The sequence below is a fragment of the Anomaloglossus baeobatrachus genome, chromosome 6, assembly GCF_048569485.1.
Source record: "Anomaloglossus baeobatrachus isolate aAnoBae1 chromosome 6, aAnoBae1.hap1, whole genome shotgun sequence".
NCBI classification, from domain to species: domain Eukaryota; kingdom Metazoa; phylum Chordata; class Amphibia; order Anura; family Aromobatidae; genus Anomaloglossus; species Anomaloglossus baeobatrachus.
In genome coordinates, this window is record NC_134358.1 from 171049493 (window position 1) to 171071045 (window position 21553).

The 21553-nt window shown below is 41.5% G+C and overlaps 1 protein-coding gene across 1 annotated transcript in view; it reads left to right on the plus strand.

Annotated features, from left to right (window-relative positions):
- The window catches only part of SMCHD1 (structural maintenance of chromosomes flexible hinge domain containing 1), a 437194-nt gene that overhangs the window by 107877 nt on the left and 307764 nt on the right, over positions 1–21553 (plus strand). Inside the window, exons 10-12 of the mRNA XM_075316053.1 lie at positions 146–356; positions 15376–15502; positions 17124–17307. Of these exons, the coding sequence (XP_075172168.1) occupies positions 146–356; positions 15376–15502; positions 17124–17307 (522 nt within the window). The remainder of the gene's footprint in view (positions 1–145; positions 357–15375; positions 15503–17123; positions 17308–21553) is intronic.

The following is a 21553-nucleotide window of genomic DNA, read 5'->3' on the forward strand; positions in this document are numbered from 1 at the left end:
AGTCACTGCCAAAAGGGTTAAACAAAGAGATATATTTCATATTCTATAAAGGAGGGAAAAATCTAATTTTATACAGCAAAATCTTTCTCATAAGAGTTATATTTAGTTATATTGAAACTTAAATCCATTTTTAACTTTCTTACAGGTTCACATATCTGAAAAATCAAAGGTGCCTAAACTCCTTAAACTTGGAGACCTCAATAATGACATGCAAACTTTGTATATTAATTCTGCTGCTGACAGCTTTGAGTTTAAAGCTGTTGTTGAGAGAGAAGGTGTGGTAGAAGGAATCATGCGTTACCATCCATTTCTGTACAATAGAGAGACTTACCCAGATGACCCAAACTTCTTATCAAGTAAGTGAATTTTTTGTTCTGTACAGTTGTTTTCACAGTTAACAATTAACCATACCTTAGTGTTTCAATTATCCCCTATAGGCCCTGCAAATATAGATGAGCGAACTCTGTTTTCGAACTGAACACCAACTAAAAAACACAGGGCTCGGGCTCGGAGTTTGAATACTTTATGTGCGAACTTAACTTGTATGAGCAACGCTGTGTTCAGGTGCACTTGGTGCTCAGCCCTGTGCGAGATGCTTGCAACTGGCACTGGGGGTAACAACAACGTGCTTGGATGTAGTGTGCCACATTAAAAAACAAAACAAAGTTTGAAAAAGCCTACGCCCGAAAGTGATCTGCTTATAGCTGGCTGTATGTGGGTGTAGACTCAAACTGCAAATCAGTGTTTTTGGACCTCATCAGGCAAGGTTCGGTCGCAAAGGGGTTCAGTTCATTTGCAGCCTGCGAACTGAACCTCCATAGGTTCGCTCATCTCTACTTGCAAAGTCATTCTTGTATTTTTTTTTTTTATGTGTTTTAAAAAAACCTGTAAAAATCATAAAATAAAGAATAGAAAATGAAGCTAAAAAATCTAATTAATATATAATGTATGTAAAAGATAACACTACACACATTTATCGCCGTGTCTGTAACAACCCGATCTATAAAACTGTCAACTAGTTAACCCCTTCAGTGAACACTGTCAAAAATAAAAAATGTTGCAAAAACATTTCATCATGCAGCTGACTAAAAATGTGGGATAAAACGCGATCAAAAAGTCATATATAAATAAATGGTACCATTAAAAACATCTTTTACTGCAAAAATAAAAGCTGCTTTACAGCTCCGTCAGCGAGAAAATAAAAACCTCTATAGCTCTCAGAATACAGCAATGCAAAAAAAAAGTTTTTTTCTATAAAATAGTTTTATGGTATAAAAGTGGCAAAACATATAAATGTGGTATTGCTGTATTCATACTGCTCCAAGAGTAAAGCCATCTTATCACTTTTGCGACATAGTGGATGGCGTAAAAAACAAACAAAAAAAAATCCTGAATTGCTTTTTCTCATTGATATTGATTCTGCCTCGCAAAAAACGAAATAGAAAGTGATCAAAAAATATGTGGCCCGAGGGGGCGTGGCCAGCAGCATATCGAGAAGGAAGCACAGTAGTGAGTCTCCGGTGCATACTGATCCCATACAGCAGCACACAGAGTTATTTAGCAGCAGCTCGAGACCCGATTGTCAGTGGAAGAAGTCAGGAGAGAGGAGCCATGAAAGAGCAGCGGAGCGGCAGGGGCAAAGGAAGGAAAAGCCCCATCAAACTCACCCAGTTTTACCCTGCAGCAGAGGGCACTCAAAATGGTGCCAGAAAGCACAAGCAAAATGTGGCAGTGCTGAAATCCACAACTCCATGCAGGCTGGGAGAGGTAGGAGACATCATGCAGGGGACAGCAGAAGGGAAACATGGAGGGAGCAGCCCCTATAACCGCAGGGAAGAAGAACAGGACTGGGATACACTCAGGGAGCACATGGGCCAGGAGGAGAGGGACCAGGGGGAGGACCCAGTAATCCAGCCCCAGGCTTCCTCTCCTGCAAGAGGCCTGAAAGATACTGTCAAGGTCAGAATGACGATGATGATGAGACTCAAAGGATCTCTTGATATCCGGCTGCTGCTTCTAATTAAAATGTCATGGGTGCACACGAGAATGAGAAATAACTGCACAGCAAGTCAGTTACATCTATCTCCATGACGGGCTCTTAACCAAGTGTGTTCTTTATTGTTTGAAAGAGACTCTAGACCAAACAGTAAGGGGGTGTGAACAAAAGTTTTAGTCCAATCAAGTATCGTAAGTCAGGGCTTCATGACGTAGAGAGATCTACATATTCTCCGTTGATTGGTCAGTCTAGGATCCAGGAATTTCTCTTTGTCCATCTGTCTTGGGTGTAAACCAGGAAATGGTGGCCATATTCAAGCTATACATATATATCCTAGTATATACTGAGTTTAAGGAAAATACACTGAATATGCAATATACATATATACATGTTAATAAGAAACAAAAGCATTCACAAATATGTGTGTTAGTTCACATCTACTGAACTATATAACTGAGTCTATGAAATGGCTGAATTAAGTATTTTTGGATACTCAATTCTTTATCCTCAACAGTCCCCCCTAAAGACTTACTTCTGCCATTTCTAAATTCTAAGGGTACTGTGTTCCCTTAGGAAGAGAGGTAGAAAGATATGTTGAAAAACCTGCCTAACTGAACGTTGAAACATGGGCGGAAAGGGGAAAGGGGTTTTCTTCACCGGTTTGAGACCAAGGACTCCTAGGCGAGTCCTCACCCTTTGTAGTTGGACTTTCCCATGTCTCAAGGTTCTCTAAGTCCTCTCTTCTAACTGTTCTGGCAAGACTGGTCTAAAACTGTACAGGGTTTTCTGAAAAGGATAAGTATGAGCAGAACGCTCAGTGCAGCTCTGGTTGATTAACCCTTCTGCAATGCGAGGTGTGGATCCATAGATTTTCTGTGGTTGGATCAGCTCCTCTAGTGTTGACTCATGGCTCTTTCTCGCTTGTCCTTTAGGATCAATCAGTCTCCTGACTGGAGACCATATGCTAATAGCTCTGATTTAAGATCTGGAATTGGAGAATACACCTGTTTAGCACACTATTCAGTCAATTATATAAAAATATACATGTCTATGCTAAACCAAAAAACATCTTACATAAAGACCTGCTTATTGCAAAAAGAAAACAGAACATATACATTTTATACACCATTTACTAGTTTCCACTTTTCTATAAAATATACACTTTTTGTAAACACATTTTTCTTTACATACCACCTTCATGTGCTTCTCAACAATAATGTCGTTTTCTGCACAGGAATGCCTCTGACCAAACCTGGAGAGAAATTTACACAACACGCACAGACTTGCATACAACGTGCTCATGATATACATCTATAATCAGTTTGCAGTCTCTAAGAATGGGTAGAGCAGGTGCAGGGTGTTTCTACGGACTCTTTACAGTTTTTTCTCACTTCATTCTAAGCACTTGTCTCACAAGACTGGGTGAATCTGCCCACCTGGGTACTGAACCCGGTGTCACCAAAGCACACGCTGACAATTGTCTTTCACAGATGTTACCTGGGCCATCATTAAGAAGAGCTCTCATGGCAGAGAAAGCTTACCACCCTTTGTCCACAGACCTTCCTCAGTCAGCTGGCTCCCTGCATGTCACACTCCATTCCTTGTTGTATCGCTTGTTCCTGTAGGGATTTAAGAACACAAGGAGTAACAGAAGTCACTGACGTGACCAATGTCACCAAGGCATGGTCGGTATTGGTGAAAGACTCTCAACTCTAGGCCCGTTCACTGCTTCTTGGTCAGCTGCACCTGTGCAAGGATCTCCATCCGAATCCATCAGCTCAGATCTAGACTTTCTTTTCGGCATACCTAATTCATTTGACAACAGGAAAAAATCTACAACCTACATACACCTCTAAAGACTCTTACCCACTCCTGTTCTACCCATCAAGAGAGGCATTAATGCATCACTGTCTCCTGTATCAATAGGATCGGAGGGAGTGGTCGAATTTAGATCTACCTCATGTGGTGTAAACAGCAACATATCCAGTGCAGAATCGACCACCATCTGGTTTCATCTATAAAAACAAAAACTTAAAAATATACATTAGATCATTCTTATAACTTCATCTCTGATCATAATACAGTTAGTGGTCATCTATACCTCACATGACTGAAAATACTAAATAAATAAACAAACAAATAAATAAACAAATAAACATATAAGACAAGACTTTCCTATTTCAGTTAACAGATATACCCCATAGTAATCTAATAAACATAACCTATGGGAAACAGGTCAGCTTCAAAACCAAGGTCAACTTCAAAACCTATCTAATATGCCTGCTGCGCCCTCCAAGAAACTGGAGAATATAATTAATACCTTATTCCCCCCTTGTTTAATTGTTTATTTACCAATATGGCAAAATTCAGCATTTGTATACTGGTATTCCCTAAAAGAAAAGATAAAATAGCAGGTAATAAATTAGCCACATACTAAAAGGAACAAACACTGAAAATAACGTACATCTCACAACAATATACATTACTGGGGAATTTTAAAACTTTACAATAAACAACACTGTATCCATAAAGAAAAGAAAAACCTTTCATACTAGAAACGACTGAGACATGATGAAATGACAGCTGTGACTAGGCGACTAACTGGCAAAAAATATATGAATGGTTTAGAAATAATCGTAAAAACAGAAAAGGTGATAGAGTCACAAAATAAAAATATATTGTTCAAATAAATCGCCATTAAACACAAAACAACACAAATTATATCGCACATCCCATAAAATTTAATATTCCCTATTCAGGTATAAGCAGCAAACTAAAAATGGGAAATCCTGAACTCTAAGGGTTAAACCAAACTCACGTCACTATTGGAGAGAGACACATTCCATTCTTCTTAAAAGTGAGACAGGAAGAAGGAAAAAAACTCAACCTTTGTTATAACAAAGACGTAGCAGTGAACACATCCATTAGCAAAATCTACATTGGATACATTATACATTTTTCCTAATTCCTTTTTACAAATGGATTTGATACATTTTGACATCAGTAGGGGTAAGTCGTTTACGATTTTTGTTTTAAATTAACTAACATAATACAAAGATATATATATATTTACCTTCCTCTATTTTATTTTATGATATAATGCTGCAGGACTTTTAAAATACCAATTAATTTTATGTGAACAGATCTATTTCCACATCATTTCTGTAAAAATTTCACTTACTTATCTTTGACTTGCATTTATGGGATAACTGAGTAAACAAATATACAATTTATACTTATTCAAATATGTTAGTCATTTATACCACAGAACACCTCCCACCGGGGATGGGTGGAGAGCTTTGAACAAAGAGCCATTTCGAGGGGTGTGGCTTATGAGGTGTACTGCCATCAGTGGGTGTAGCAAGACGGCTGCCACAGGAAGTTCCAGGCACCTGACTTCCGGGTGCAGCATCCATGTTGTGACTCCCTGGGTGTACTGGGAGTGGCTGGAACTACGTAGTAAACCAGGGATACTTTTGGTGCCTGTAAATGTGCATTTCAGCATACAAAGGAGAGATATGATTAGCACCAGATATAATGACTTCTAGAGAAGAACAATAAGGCACCGCTAGAGAAAAATATTTAGTGATTCTACAAACAGCAACAGACAGTGAATGAGGTCTTTGTTCTTCATTATAAACTCACTACAGATTAATCTGAACTTCAATACATGGGTTGCAGCCTGCCATCTAGTGGTAGTCCAACGATATTACACAACTTTTTGCAATCTTTTATATTTTTTCCGTTTTTTGTAACTAGGGCGACAGCGTTCTCAGCTCCTACTAAAAAACAATCTCTTCTTGAACAGAGTATACAGTGCTCTAGCTGGATTGGCCACATCCAACTGAACCCTCTTCCCGCTTCCCTACTATGCAATAAGGACATACTGCGACGTCCAACGTACGAATACAATACCGTTCCTCGTACGTTCCTATTTTTCCGGCGTCTCACATAGCAGTGCATGAGTTAATACTCAGGGGAATACGCTGGTTCAAAACACTTTTCTCCACCACCGGAATCCCTCCCCCTCTTTCCCGTGTAAGCGGACGCACTTTTTCAGCGTCCAACACGTGGATACTAATACCGTTCTCCACGTGTTCCTATTTCCGGCTATTAACACAAGAATCGATGTATTTTATATATATATATATATAAATAAAACACTGGGGGACACGCCAATTCCCTTATCTCTCTGTTCCAAAAACAAACCAACAATTACAAAATGCTGAAAAACGCATAAACTAGTTAATTTCTCTCAAATCCAAACTAAAATAACACTTGTCTTTCTTTCAAATCATGACAACTTGCTGTAATACAAAGGCTGCAGCAACCTCCACTGACCCCTCCTCTCTCCAAAGAGCTGCGCTGTTGTAACACCCAGCGTCTGCCTCTTCACCCTCCACCCCCCTTGCTTCTTAACTAAAAGACAGCAGAGACTGAGCTGTGTAACTTGATCTCCGCTCTGCCTCAAGCAGCTGGTGGACATATAGCCCCCACCTTTTTGCTTCCTCTGAGTGTAAGAATGTAAAGATGTAGCTGCTTCAGTGGGCTTCTGCTCCCCCCCCCCTCGCATTCTTTGTTCTCAATAGAAAGACTGTCATGGATATCCCTGGGCTTAACCAGACCCCCCTTCTCCCTTTGTTCACAGCGAAGAAGAAAAAACTACAGGCAATTAACTCTCCGAGAACCAAACAGAGAAATCACAAGCTTGATTAACCATACACTTATATACAAATAAACAGCTACTCAAGAAAACACCCCATTTCTAATTACAGACAGCCGGATACTTTACAACCTACCCCTAGCCCCTATGGGAGCTGGGTCCTTCTAGCCCACCGGCGAGTGACAGGCACACCGTTAGGTCTCCGGTGCACTACCATTCTCCGGACTAGTGACCACCCACTTTCGCCAGGTGTCTCGATCCACAGGTAAAACAGCACACACAATGTATATGATGTTCTTACCGTGAAACGGAGGGTGATCAAGTCCTCGATATCGAGCAACACCTGGATACTTGTGGAGTAGCCCCAGACGTCCGGAAAGTGGAAGCTCTGACTCACTCTTCTCGGTTGCCCCACACTTGGTGCGCCAACTGTCAAGGTCAGAATGACGATGATGATGAGACTCAAAGGATCTCTTGATATCCGGCTGCTGCTTCTAATTAAAATGTCATGGGTGCACACGAGAATGAGAAATAACTGCACAGCAAGTCAGTTACATCTATCTCCATGACGGGCTCTTAACCAAGTGTGTTCTTTATTGTTTGAAAGAGACTCTAGACCAAACAGTAAGGGGGTGTGAACAAAAGTTTTAGTCCAATCAAGTATCGTAAGTCAGGGCTTCATGACGTAGAGAGATCTACATATTCTCCGTTGATTGGTCAGTCTAGGATCCAGGAATTTCTCTTTGTCCATCTGTCTTGGGTGTAAACCAGGAAATGGTGGCCATATTCAAGCTATACATATATATCCTAGTATATACTGAGTTTAAGGAAAATACACTGAATATGCAATATACATATATACATGTTAATAAGAAACAAAAGCATTCACAAATATGTGTGTTAGTTCACATCTACTGAACTATATAACTGAGTCTATGAAATGGCTGAATTAAGTATTTTTGGATACTCAATTCTTTATCCTCAACAATACCAGCAGCACTACAGAGTACAGGCATCGCAATACAAATGTTACAGCTGCAGAGCCACTCAATGAGCATACTTTGAGACAGCTTATGTCTGAAATAATGTCCACATTTAAAAAAGATATGCAAAATATGCTTAGATCTATGCAAAGGGACATTAATGCCATAGGAGAACGCACGTCTCACATAGAAGATAAGATGGCGGAGCTAACAACGGCGCACAGTGAGGTGGTGGATTCAGTTGTGTCTATAGATGAAGAGGTAGACGCACTAAAGCTCAAATAGCGGATATGGAGGACAGATCACGCCGCAACGTCGTCAGACTGAGAGGTATTTCAGAGACTGTTAAAAAAGATACTCTCAAAGAACTTTTCACTGATTATTTCTCATGCCTGATGCCGGACTCAACGCAGATGGATCTGGTTCTGGACAGAGCCCACAGGCTTCCTAAGCATCTCCCAGCCTCAATACCCAGAGATGTAATAGAATACATTTCTTCCACATCAAAGAAAAAGTGATGGAGGCAGCTCGAAACCCACCATCTCTGCCTGATCGTTTTAAAGATATATCCATATATGCAGACTTATCGGCATTCACTTTAACACGCAGAAAGGCATTCTCATCATGCACAGGGATACAAAGGGATCACAACATCCCATACAAATGGGGTTTCCCAGTAAAGCTCATAATAACTAAAGATGGGCACAAGGCATGTGGCAAGCAGCCCGGAACAAGCCTTACGACTCTGCAAGGAGTGGAATCTACCCTCTACAGTCAGGGAAGGCCTGGAAAGAAACCTACTACCACGACAAATCGCGGAGGATTGGTCCAAAGCATGAATTCTGCATGTAGAGAAAGTGTTTAAGCCGCCAGGAGCAGAGATTGAAAAACCAGAATTGAACTCCGCTAATTGATCCTTTACAGAAGAGTTCTTTGGGATTCGCTATTTGGATAAAGAGACTGAGAGCAGTAAGGCCCCTCTTTGGGAAGAAAATTCGGGACTGAAAAAGCCGGGGGTCACTTATGGCATGGACCCCATACGATATCGGGACTTGGAAATGGACCCTTTTCCTGGATTTCTTGGAAATCTTGGTTTTCTGTTTTTTTTTCTCCTTTTTTTTTTTTTTTCTTTTCTCCACACTGAGAATTTACCTGAATTTTTTCCTAAATTTTTTTTCCTTTTTTATTCTTTGTTTTATTTTTCTGTTTCTCTTTTGAACAGGCTTTTTTCTTTTTCCTGGTCTACTCCTGGGGAATATGTCAGAGCCCAGGCCAAATTTTGTTTGAGAAGTTTGGCTCCTGATACCCGATATGGGAAGCCCATAAGGGCACCCTATGTTTTCGCTCTTGAGAGCAAGGTTACTTGTGCAACAGTTACTTGTGTTTGTGTTTCTGTTTTTTGTTTTTTTTTTTATTTACAGCTGAAGAAACTTCCAGTCGGAATTGTGGGAAAGAAAGAGGGGGGTATGAAGCGACGTGGTCATACGATGGACGTGGGCATCAGTAATGTAGATGAGTATGAAATTGAGAGTGTAACAGTGTGCCCCATCAGTTCACATAAGAGAAAAGGGACAAAATATACACAGCAGAGACATTTAGCAAACAAGACAAAACATTTAGATGGGGGTTAAATTCATATTTATTAACGCCAAAGGTCTAAATTCCCCATACAAGAGGTCAACATAATGGAAAGAAGCATTGAAGAACAATGCAGACATATTGTGTGTACAGGAGACTCACTTAAACAGTGGAGATACGAGTAGATTAAAACATAAAAGATTCCCGCATGTGCTACTGGCACCAGCTGATCGGAAGAAAGGAAGGGTGACAATTGCAATAAGGGATTCGGTTGCTTTTTCTCAAACAAACCAAATTATAGATCCTCATAGACGATATATTATATTACAATGTTTAACAATATCCCATACACACTAGTAATTGCATATGCCCCTAATAAAGGACAATATACACACATTAGGAAAACAATAGTAAAAGCCAACAAAGTTAAAAAGGGCCCTCTAATACTAGTAGGGGATTTCAATGTAGCACTGTGGCCAAACATGGATTCCACATCTAGATCAAAAAAACTTAACCCTAGGCCACTTACAAAACTGTTTCACACACATGAATTATATGACGTTTGGAGATTAAAGAATCCATCCACAAGAGATTACACGTTTCTTTCACACCCGCACAATACCTACACAAGAATTGATTAATTCTAGTTGATAAAACAGTAATTCCACGAGTGTTAGCCTCAAAAATAGGAACTATCACTTGGAGTGACCACGCTCCCATCACACTGGAAATAGAGGAGAAGCATGAAATAGATAAATCTCCAATATGGAGGCGCAATACTTATATCTTGAACCACCCTACTTACGCACCACAAACGCAGCAAACCATCCAAGATTATTTTGCACAAAATGACAATAGAGAAGTATCGGACACAACCCTATGGTGTGCACACAAGGCGGTCATGAGAGGGCATTTTATAAAACAGGCCTCACATTACAAAAAAACTACGCAAATGGCAGTAACTGATATCCAAACTAAGCTGGGGAATTTACATAGATTGCATAAACAATCCTACTCACCCACTAGAGCGGCGGAGATCTCAGATCTACATAAACAGCTACATGAGCTTAATCTACACACAGACGAGCATGTCCTCAAAAAACTCAAAATTAAGTATTATTGGCAAGGAAATAAATCGGGGGAACTGTTGGCTAAACAGGTGAAAATACGTGCAGCAAAATCCCGTATCCCATACTTAACTGGCCCCAACAAGGAAAAAATAATGGACCCTCAGCAAATTGCAAACGAATTCGCTAAGTATTACGAAAACCCTATACAACTTAAAAGGAGACAAACTGACCCACCAACCAAATGACGCAGAAATAATGACATTTTTAGAATCAGTAAATCTACCAAAACTATCAATTACACAGAAGGAATTGCTCTCCCAGGCACTTACAACATTGGAAATTCATAGAGCTATAGATACCCTGACATTACACAAGGCCCCGGGACCAGATGGCATTCCAAATGACTACTATAAAAAGTATAAAAACTCAGTCTCACCATACCTGGTAAGAGTGTTCAATGAGGCCACTAAGAACAGCTCCTTTCCTGTAGAAATGCTGAATGCTCATATTATTACCCTGCCCAAACCTGGAAAGGACCCAGACACTCCAGCAAATTTTCGGCCAATCTCATTATTAAATACGGACGTCAAATTATATGCTAAAGCATTATCTCTAAGGCTCCTGCACATCCTCCCTGAGCTAATTCACTGGGACCAAGTTGGATTTGTCAAAAATAGACAGACCAGTGACGGAACCCGACGCCTTATTGACCTGATATCTTATATGAAGGTGAGTCGAACACCTTCTCTGCTCCTATCTTTGGACGCGGAGAAGGCGTTTGACAGAATCCACTGGGGATTCATGGAAAAGACGCTTTGAGGCTTTAGTTTTGAGGGATCGATCCGATCATCCATCATGGCACTATACTCTAAGCCCTTGGCCCAGGTATATTCAAATGGGTATTTGTCCTCAAGATTTAATATAACAAATGGAACGAGGCAGGGGTGCCCTCTCTCCCCCCTGATATTCGTTCTATTGCTGGAACCATTTGCTCAGGCCATAAGGAAGGAGAGAGAAATCTCCGGGATCAGTGTGGAAGCCTTGGAGAACAAGATAGGCCTATTTGCAGATGACGTCATACTATGTGTCATGAACCCTGAGGTCTCCCTACCTCATATATTTAGAATAATTACCCAATTTGGGCAAGTTAGCTACTATAAAATTAATCTGAGTAAATGCTTAATCCTTGATATGGGTATCCCACAGGCCACAAAACAGAAACTAATGGTACAGTATCCACTGACTTGGAAGGCAGACAAAATCCCATACCTTAGGGATTCAATTAACTTATCCGATCAAAAACCTGGGAAAAATAAACTATGCAAATCTATTGCAAAATATAAATAAGGAAATACAAGCATACCCCAAGGCAATGATATCCTGGTTAGGCTGGATATCAGTAGTAAAAATATTACCCCAAATCCTATATTACTTTCGCAACCTACCTATTCAAATACCACTGCACACCCTCAATAAGCTAATAATGAGTTTCATATGGAACCGACAAAAAGCGAGAGTATCGGCAAAATTCCTATTCATGCCAATAAGGTCAGGGGGGCTAGGATGCCCATGTGTACGTGCATACTACCGAGCTACTATGCTAGATCAACTGAGATACTGGTGGGATGGGAACTCCCCAAAAGCCTGGATAAAATTGGAAGCACAACTGGTGGGACATTCCTCTATGGCCTCATATATGTGGTATCTACGTTTAGCCAAAAAAGAGCAATCACCAGGTTACCTCACAATACGAGCGGGAGCAAACATTTGGTTATCACAGAAGGTGGGGCAGAGACTACTCCCCACAAGAACACATAAGCTCCCGATAACCATTATTGGTAAAATGATCCAAAATATGAATCTGGGGGAGTGGATTTAAAAAGGGATAACCAAGGTAGGAGACATCATGAATAACTTGGAGCTTAGACCGTTTGGTGACCTTGTTAGCACATTAGGGGTAAATAAGATAGACTTTTACAAATACCTCCAAATTAGACACTTATTGTCAAATGTGAAAACAAAACAACAGGAGTTGGTATCATCATATGAAAATTTGTTTGAGGTTAACAAAGACACAAAAGGGGGGATATCAAGGGCGTATGAAGCCCTGAATGACACACAAAACCCGCACTCCTTACCATATGGGAAGAGATGGGAAAAAGATTTGCAAACTCAATTCCTGGAAGAACAATGGGAGTATTCGTTTCAAATACACAAAAAATGTCCCATTGTATCAACCATTTAGAGATATCAAGGAAACTCCTATAGGTGGTATTACACGCCAGTAAGACTAAAGAAAACATACCCTCGGATCTCAGATAAATGTTGGAGGTGTAACAACCAACCGGGTTCATTGCTTCACATCTGGTGGGAGTGTGGGATGATACAACCAGTTTGGACAGAAACACAGCAGTGCTTAAGTTCAATACTGGGATATAATATGGAGCTGGGCCCCGAAAAAGCTCTGTTGTCTATAGGCCTGGAAGACATGGATTACAATGATGTAATAATAACCGTACAATTTCTGACAGTGGTAAGAGTGTGTATTGCGAGTAAATGGAAAACACCGCAGGTTCCGACTGCTCAAGAAATAAGGACCAAGATGCAACACAATTGTAGCATGGAGCGGATGATTGCAATTAAAAATAGAGGGTTCAAGTTCGAAGTAACATGGGGGAAGTGGCTAGATTACTCCGATTCCAGGTGAGAATAGGAGAAGGGGAATGCTGGTGCTCACGTCCATCTGGTGCTGAAGTGGCGGTATAATCATTGGGGTTTGATATTATATGTTGACAGATCGATTGTTAGCAACGAATGACTGGGAATGGATAATCTTTACTATTAAGGATAACCGACTGGACAAAATAACTTTTAACATGTATGTTCAATTTTTGTTAAAAATCAATAAAATTTATGGTTCAAAAAAAAAAAAAAGTGGCCCAAAATTGTAGTAATAAGAAACCTCAACTCATCCCACTTTTTTGCGGGATTAGTTGTTTTTTTATTACTACAATTGACTGCCCGCAGAAAAATGAGAAACTATAGTCTTCAAAATCTGGTATATATATATTAAATCTGGAATCACTGTAATCGTACTGGCCTGAGGAATAAAGCCGCTTAATCACTTAGACCACAAGTTGAAGGGCGTAAAAAATAAAGCCAATTTTTCAACTGTTGTTGATTTTGTTCATTCTGCCTCCAAAAGGTCGCAGTATGGCGCTACTCTACTTTTATCCTGCGCTCTATACTGAGCGCTTACACCAGGATTTACGTGTAAATCTTTGAAAATCGTGATTCAAATAAAATTCTCAATGGAAAATTCACTGTAATGAAGCAGAGGGAGTCATTTTGTCCTCACATCTGGCCTGTGGTCCGGCTGTGTACATCTTTTTGCACACAATTTTTAAATGTGCACAAAAGTGCGGTCATCAACAGTTTTGTTCACCTTTGAAAAGACAGACACAGCTGAACAGAGTGTGGAGTAACTCTGCTGCCTCATTAGTGAATGAATCTGTCAGGGGTTTCACCTAAATCATTTTGGAAATGTAGATGGAATTGCTCAACATTGCGCACAGGAAAAATATGAACTGATCCAAAATGTTCTCTACCCAAATTGCCACCAAGTAGCAGCATTAAACTCAACCCACAAAAACACAAGCCCCCACTCAGGTCTGTCATCTGTTAACGGAAATATAGGTGGATTCCACATTACTCGTAGCACTAAGGCTTTGGAAAAACGCTATGATTTCCCCCTTAAAAACGAAATCCATCAAAATCTGTGCTCCCAATTCCAAATGTCCCTTTTCTCCCTTTTGAGCCCTACCATGTGCCTAAACAGTTAAGGTTCACATGCTTGGCATTGTTGTAGTGATGAGAGCTCGCTTAATCCCTTAACGACCGAGGACTGTACTGGTATGTCCTAAATCAGTAAAGGGTAATCAGTCACTGCCACCTGCTGCAGTGAGCCTGATGCAATCCCCCCCCACTCCCACCCCCGCACATGTCTGCTGATTAGTACAGCAAACGTGTGCCTGTAAACCCCTTAAATTGCTCTGTCAAAACGTGATCACGGGGAGCCGATGGTTGCCATTGTAGCACAGGGGTATATGATGACTCATGTTGCTATCATGACTCACTTCCTGTAATAGATGGCAGAGCAGTGGCTGTTACAGAAGACGAGCATTTCTGCTGATCAGAGCTGTGCAGCAATATTGAAATGAATCTGCGATCAGACTGCTGATGCTTATAGTCCCCTAGGGGAATAGTAAAATAAGAAAAAAAAAAAAAGTTTTGAAAGAAATAAAAGTTCAAATCACCGCTCATTTGCCCCACTGAAAATTAAAGGGTTAAAAAAAATTATATACACATATTTAGTATCTCTGCATTCAGTAATACCCAATTTAGCAAAATATAAAATCAATTAATCTGATCTGTACACGGCGTAGCAGCAAAAAATGCAAAACGCCAAAATTACGGTTTTTTTGTAGTCACAAATTTTGCTCAAAATGCAATAACAGGAGATCAAAACATAGCTTCTGTGAAGAAATAGAACCATTAAAAACGACAGCTCAAGACGCAAAAAATAGTCAGTGAGCCCCATGTCCCGAAAAATGAGAACTCTAAGAGTCGCAGAAAATGGCGCAAAAAGTGTGCAACTTTTTTTGGAAAAACGTCTGAATGGGGGAGGTGGCAACAAAAAAATATTAGTAATATTGGTAAGGGAAAGCAGGACACAATTTGATGTTGCTTTTTTTTTGGCTTTCAAAAATATTAAAAAAAAAAAAAGTGAAATATGGTATAAAAACCCCGAACTTTTTCTTTATATTTTCTACCTATATCTTAAGACTATTAATATATTTTTATATTACAAATATAAAAATGACAAATTACGCACCACGTATTGCAAAAAAAGACAATTATTTAACCAAATAAGGAAAAAAAAAATGAAAAGTCTCATAAATTATGGAAGGTAAATGTTTTTTATTTATACATGGTTGTTGAAAACACAGTGTACATGCACATTTTCTGAATGTTATCTGAATGGTGTTAAATATCTGTGTTAATATAACTGTGTTAATATCTTAGGAGATAATGAAGACCTTGATGATGTCGATGATGATTGTATCCTTGTGGAAAAAGAAGCTAGAGGGAAGAGACCAATCTTTGAATGTTTCTGGAATGGAAGACTGATTCCTTATACTACAATCCAAGAGTAAGGCTTGTGATAAATTTGAGATAATAGAACGATTCAACACAAAATTCTAATCACTGAATAGTTTGACTACACGAATAGCATTACAACAAGTGTGGACACCCCCTTTTATAATATACAATGTGGTTGTGTTCAGAAATAACGAATCAAATTTACTCATGTTAAATACAGTAGTAGTCAGTACACCGGCCATCATTTTATATGATTTTGATTTGTAGCTGTGGGATTTTCCTGACTTTGTTGCATTTAACAGAAAAGTTATGGTCCTTAGACTGCTTAGGGTATGTGCACACACTGCAGATTTGGTGCAGAAAATTTCTGCAGCTTGTGGCAGAAAAATACACCAAAATCCACCCGAGGTTTTGGTGCGTTTTTGCAGCATTTTTTGAGCATGCGTATTTTCCATGCGACAAGGAAGAGACTGTCAAAGTTAGGGTAATAAAAAAAAAATCTATCTTGATGTCATTTCCTGTTTGAACCATTTTTCTGTTTGTTTTGTTTTGCTCCTGATGACATTACATGCTGTTTTAGCAATGTGGGTTTTTTTGTGTTTAAAAATGTTGCAAAACCGCCCCAAAAACTCATTGTGAACACTCCTGTCGATTTGACACGTTTTTTTTTCCCATCACAAAGTTGAAGTCTGATGGAAAAAAAAATAAAAATACGCTGCAAATCCAGACAAATAAATGACATGCTGCAAATTTTCTCTGCGTCAAAATCTGTCCCAAATCTGTAAGGAATAAAAATGCAGCATTGGCACAGCACTTCAGAAATCTCAGACTTTGCTGGTTTCAGGAGAAGGCATGCAAATTTTGGTGCAGATTTTTTTTAAAACGGCATAAAGAAACCCAACGTGTGCACAAGGTCTTACAACACAGCAAAGGAATTTCATTATTGAAAGTTAGTATTCTGTGGAAGCGTACAGATAAAATGTCATCCAAACCTTTATGCAATCTCAACCTCCCTGACAGAAAAATCACTTAAGGGTATGTGCACTCTGTAGTAGTTTCTTTTCTTCTTCTAAGGAAACGGCACCAAAATCTGCATGCCTATCCTGAAGCTATTAACAACCTCATGTCCTAACAATTAGCTTATAGCACTCCAAAATACAAAATCCCTGGGATTTAAGTACTTCTCCTGCCTGTGTCTCTCTTTTATTCGGTACCCTTATGCTAAAATATTTTAAATATATGTTTAAATAAAGATTGTTTTTTATTGGGAAATGGCGCCACTCCTTTGATTTGGTCATCCATTGATGCCCAATATAATGTGTATAAACTATCCTGAAGCTAGCAAGGTTTGAGACTTCTGAAGTGCACGGTGCTTTTTTTTCTACTTGCAGAAATGCATAAAATGCATAAAATCTTTCATTAAGACATTTATTTTGTCCTGCCTTTTTTTTTTTTTTTTTTTTTTATAGTCCTTTCAGCCATTGACTTCGCTCAAAACGCATGTGGAAAAAACGCACCAAAACTGCATGAGTTTTTTGTTGCATTTTTGTACCAGGAGGTGCAGATTTGGTGCAGAAAATGTAAAAAAAAAAAAAAAAGGGAAACCTTTTAGATTTTGGGATATTTTGTTTTAATTTGAGCTTTATATTTTTATCTTTTTTTATTATTAGATTTGACTGGTGTGCAGTCCCAAAAAAGAGAGGCCTTGTGCCTCCTGAGTGTTACAACCGGATTTCTGGTGCTCTATTTGCAAATGACAAGTTTGAAGTGAGCACAAATAAATTAACTTTCTTAGATCTGGGAATAAAACTACAGGACAAAAACACCATTTTTACAAGAATAACAAATGGACAGGTAAGTGACTGCTGAATATTTGCTGAATATATATAATGTACACACCCCCCCATATATACTGTATGTTTACTATTTTGTTTCCTGCAGCATTTCAGATTTGGAAACCCAGTTTGGTAGCATACAGACAGTGTGTGCCACCATATTTTGTACTAACATCGTTAATACAAAGCAAAGCTAGGAGTGCACTATTAACTGTGTCTAAGCCCTTATCTTTTTAGATTAAATTCATGCTTGTGTTGGGGGAGATCACACGATTGTCGTGTACAGGGGTTTACTGGTTGGGGCTGAAGCTTATAGGGGACAAATCTGGTGACTGGTTCCCTTTAATGCCTCCCTTCCAAATTGAGGTGTTTGCTTCCTAGTTCTGTAGTACGTTTAACTTCAGTTTGTACTAAAGTGCACTACTTGTCTGCGTCACAAGGAGATATGGTGCTGCTGTGTTCTTCCTGTACATTGCTTAATTCTGGACGCTGCCAGAGCAGTTTTTCAGAAGCTGATCAGTGGGTGTCTGACTCCTACCAGTTTCCATATTGATGAACTACCCAGTGAATGGTAGACTCAACCTGATTCATGTAATCCTGTATGCCAATATTGTATTGTAAAAGCTGTGAAAAGTCGTAAACGTTTGATGCAACTGTCAATTGAACTAAAATTAGGTGACTTTTGGTTTTCACACTATTTTTCGCACTTGCAGCATAGTGTAAGAGGGCATGCGACCACCGCACAGTATCGGACTGGAGTACCCTGGGCACACCAGAGAAAATCAATTTTGGGGCCCACCATGTAGCTATATACAAATAAATACCATCAATTATGTGATAAAACATGCTAATATCAGAGTATAGTACAAGGTAGTACACTTCTTAAATCACCACTCCAGGGTTTATTGTATTTTACCGCTGGAGGGGTGCTTCTAATGTAAGGTTCCTGACCTTACCATATACTCAGCCTCTGGTGTCTTCACACTCTATCACCGATGCTGTCATCGGTTTCCGAGAGTTTGTAACCTGCCAGTAGCTCCAGTATTTCATGGCTCTCATAGACTTGCATTGAGTGCTTGTGACAAACTGTCTGGCTTCTGGCCAGTCAAATGAGACAAGCACTAGATGGCGCTGCGGGACTGGAGCGGTGCCAAAGAACGGTGAAAACACTGGAGGGTGAGCATTAGATCAGATGCCGGGATACTCTAGTAAAGTGCTGACAAACATTGGAGTGATGCTTTAATGTTAAAGAATGAGCTGGCACCCATATTTTGATGCAAACTCAATGATAACTGTCCTTCGATGTGAATGGGTGATACAGAGGGACAAGCGGCTTAAGTCAGTTGGGGGTTATACTATGAAAGGAGCTCAATCAGAGGTGATAGAGGGAGGGGGCGCAGTGAGTCTGGGATGATACAAGGAGAAAGTGCAAAGTCAGTCAGGTTTGTTACCGGCAGAGGGGGCTCAGTCAGTAGGGTCATACGGTGGAGGGGGCTCAGTTAGTCAGAGGTGATAGAGTGGGGGAAGGGACTCAGTTGGGTAATACAGGGGAAGGGGGCTCAACCAGTGAGGGGTTATATAGGAAGAAGGGTTCAATCATGGGTGATAATGGGGAGGGGGCTCAGTCAGTCAGGGGGAATGCTGGGGTGATACGGTAGAGGGGGCTCAGTCAGTGAGAGGTGATACAATGGGAGAAGGGACTCAGTTGGGTGATACAGGGGGAGGGGGTTCAGTTAGGGGTGATACAGGGGAGGGGTTGCTTACTCAGGGGGGATACTAGGAGATGGGCAAAAGAAATAAGGGAATGGGGCCCACATTAATTCCTAAGTGATTTAGTCCCCTCCCCTTCTATCACCTCTGACTCAAGGCCCCCCATTTACACTTACTGTTAGACTGTCAGGAGAGCCATCTGTTAGTCTTTAGGGCAGTAACAGGAAGCCATTTTTCTCTGTTCCCTTCACTGTAGCTGTGATGGCAAGGGGAGCGCACGCTTTATGAAGCACAGTTCAGTGCTTGAACTGTGCTGTGCAGCTGTGGAGAAGATGACACAACCAAAACTAACACTATTTGGCTGTGCTGCAGCTAATCAGTGTTAACCTTATGAACAGCAGCATCGCTCTCCCGGCTTATTCAATGCAGGGAAGAGCAGTGATGAGAAGAAATCAGGGTGGAACAGCGTTCTGTAAGTTACCTCTACTGAGCTTTATCTGCAGCAGACAGTCCTGTCGGCAGTGACTTGCACTCCTCTCCGATGTTGTCGAACGCTGGTAGCAGTGGCGTGCAGTAAGTCAGTACTACTCTCCCACCGTTGGACATCAGATAGCAGAACGCGTCACTGCTAACAGGATCATCTGCTGCAGATACCGCTCACTATTAGTAAGGAATAGAAGGCTGTTCTGCAATGATTTATTCTCATCTTCGTTCTTTCCAGAGTTAGACAACCTGGGAGAGCGGTGATGCATCGCTGACACACAAATGTTATCTCTATGTGAAGCCAGCAGGTGTCAGTATCTGGGCCCACCAGAGGATCCTACAGTGGGCCATTCTGATACTGCCACTGCACATTCAATTCTTAATGAGCAGGGGCGTTTGCTATTTCGCACATCTTATTTAACAGGGGCTGGAGTAAGATTTGTGTTGAGGTACGCACAGAGGTGTACGCTACTCATCCAGCGCACTTGAATCATGAAGCAGTAGTGTCTGGCTCCAGCCTATCTCTTCAAGATCGGTGTTAACAAAACTGGGCCAAAAATCTGGTGAAATTCTTTCTTATGAGCTGTACCAACTGTGAAGAGAGCCAATACTAGATCAGAATATGAATAGTAAGTGGAGTCTTGTCTGTTGTTATCAAGTGGCCAGTTCTTTAAAGGGAGCCTTTCACCAGATTTGGCGACTATAAGCTGCGGCCACCACCAGTTGGCTTTTATATACAGCAGATCAAAGTGTGCCTGCGCAGGACCTTAATACAAGCTAGTGTGCATGACCTAGGATGCCGTAGGCAAAAAATGGCCGAAAGAGGAGGCTCCGGAGAACGCAGACACCCATCCAACTGGTCTGCACCGCTCTGCATGTTAGGTGAGTATTATAAATTGATTTCTATGTTCTACACAGCGGCCTGGACTCTTGTATAGAGCATGCTAGAATGCTGTATATCCGATTCCGCTGTTTCCCATAGACTTGTATGGATGAACGATTGTGCCAAAAGTACCTGCGTTGCTTCCGCTGGCCGACGCTGCGTTGCTTCTGCCGGGCAGCATGTAACATTTTTTGAGCGGCAGAATCCTCTTTTTTTTCACTGCGCATGCTCATTTTTTTTTTTTTAATCACAGAAACTTTATTTTGTCTCTTGGTGGTCGAACGTTCAGCTGAGCGCCCGGCCGCCGGCATGTGAGAGCTCTCAGCTGAGCGCCCGGCCGCCAGCATGTGAGAGCGCTCAGCTGAGCGCCCGGCCGCCAGCATGTGAGAGCGCTCAGCTGAGCGCCCGGCCGCCAGCATGTGAGAGCGCTCAGCTGAGCGCCCGGCCGCCAGCATGTGAGAGCGCTCAGCTGAGCGCCCGGCCGCCAGCATGTGAGAGCGCTCAGCTGAGCGCCCGGCCGCCAGCATGTGAGAGCGCTCAACTGAGCGCCCGGCCGCCAGCATGTGAGAGCGCTCAGCTGAGCGCCCGGCCGCCAGCATGTGAGAGCGCTCAGCTGAGCGCCCGGCCGCCAGCATGTGAGAGCGCTCAACTGAGCGCCCGGCCGCCAGCATGTGAGAGCGCTCAGCTGAGCGCCCGGCAGCCAGCATGTGAGAGCGCTCAGCTGAGCGCCCGGCAGCCGGCATGTGAGAGCGCTCAGCTGAGCGCCCGGCAGCCGGCATGTGAGAGCGCTCAGCTGAGCACCCGGCCGCCAGCATGTGAGAGCGCTCAACTGAGCGCCCGGCCGCCAGCATGTGAGAGCGCTCAGCTGAGCGCCCGGCAGCCAGCATGTGAGAGCGCTCAGCTGAGCGCCCGGCAGCCGGCATGTGAGAGCGCTCAGCTGAGCGCCCGGCAGCCGGCATGTGAGAGCGCTCAGCTGAGCACCCGGCCGCCGGCTATTGAGAGTGCTCAGCTGATTGTTCACAATAGTCTGCTGCCGGTAAAACTGTAGAAAAAAAAAAAAAAAAAAAGCTTTCCGTTGTTTTGTACGATCCGTTGCATCCGTTGTGCCATTATATGCAACGCATCCATTATATCCATCACACAACGCAATGCAACAGATGCCGTTCAACGCAAGTGTGAAACTAGCCTT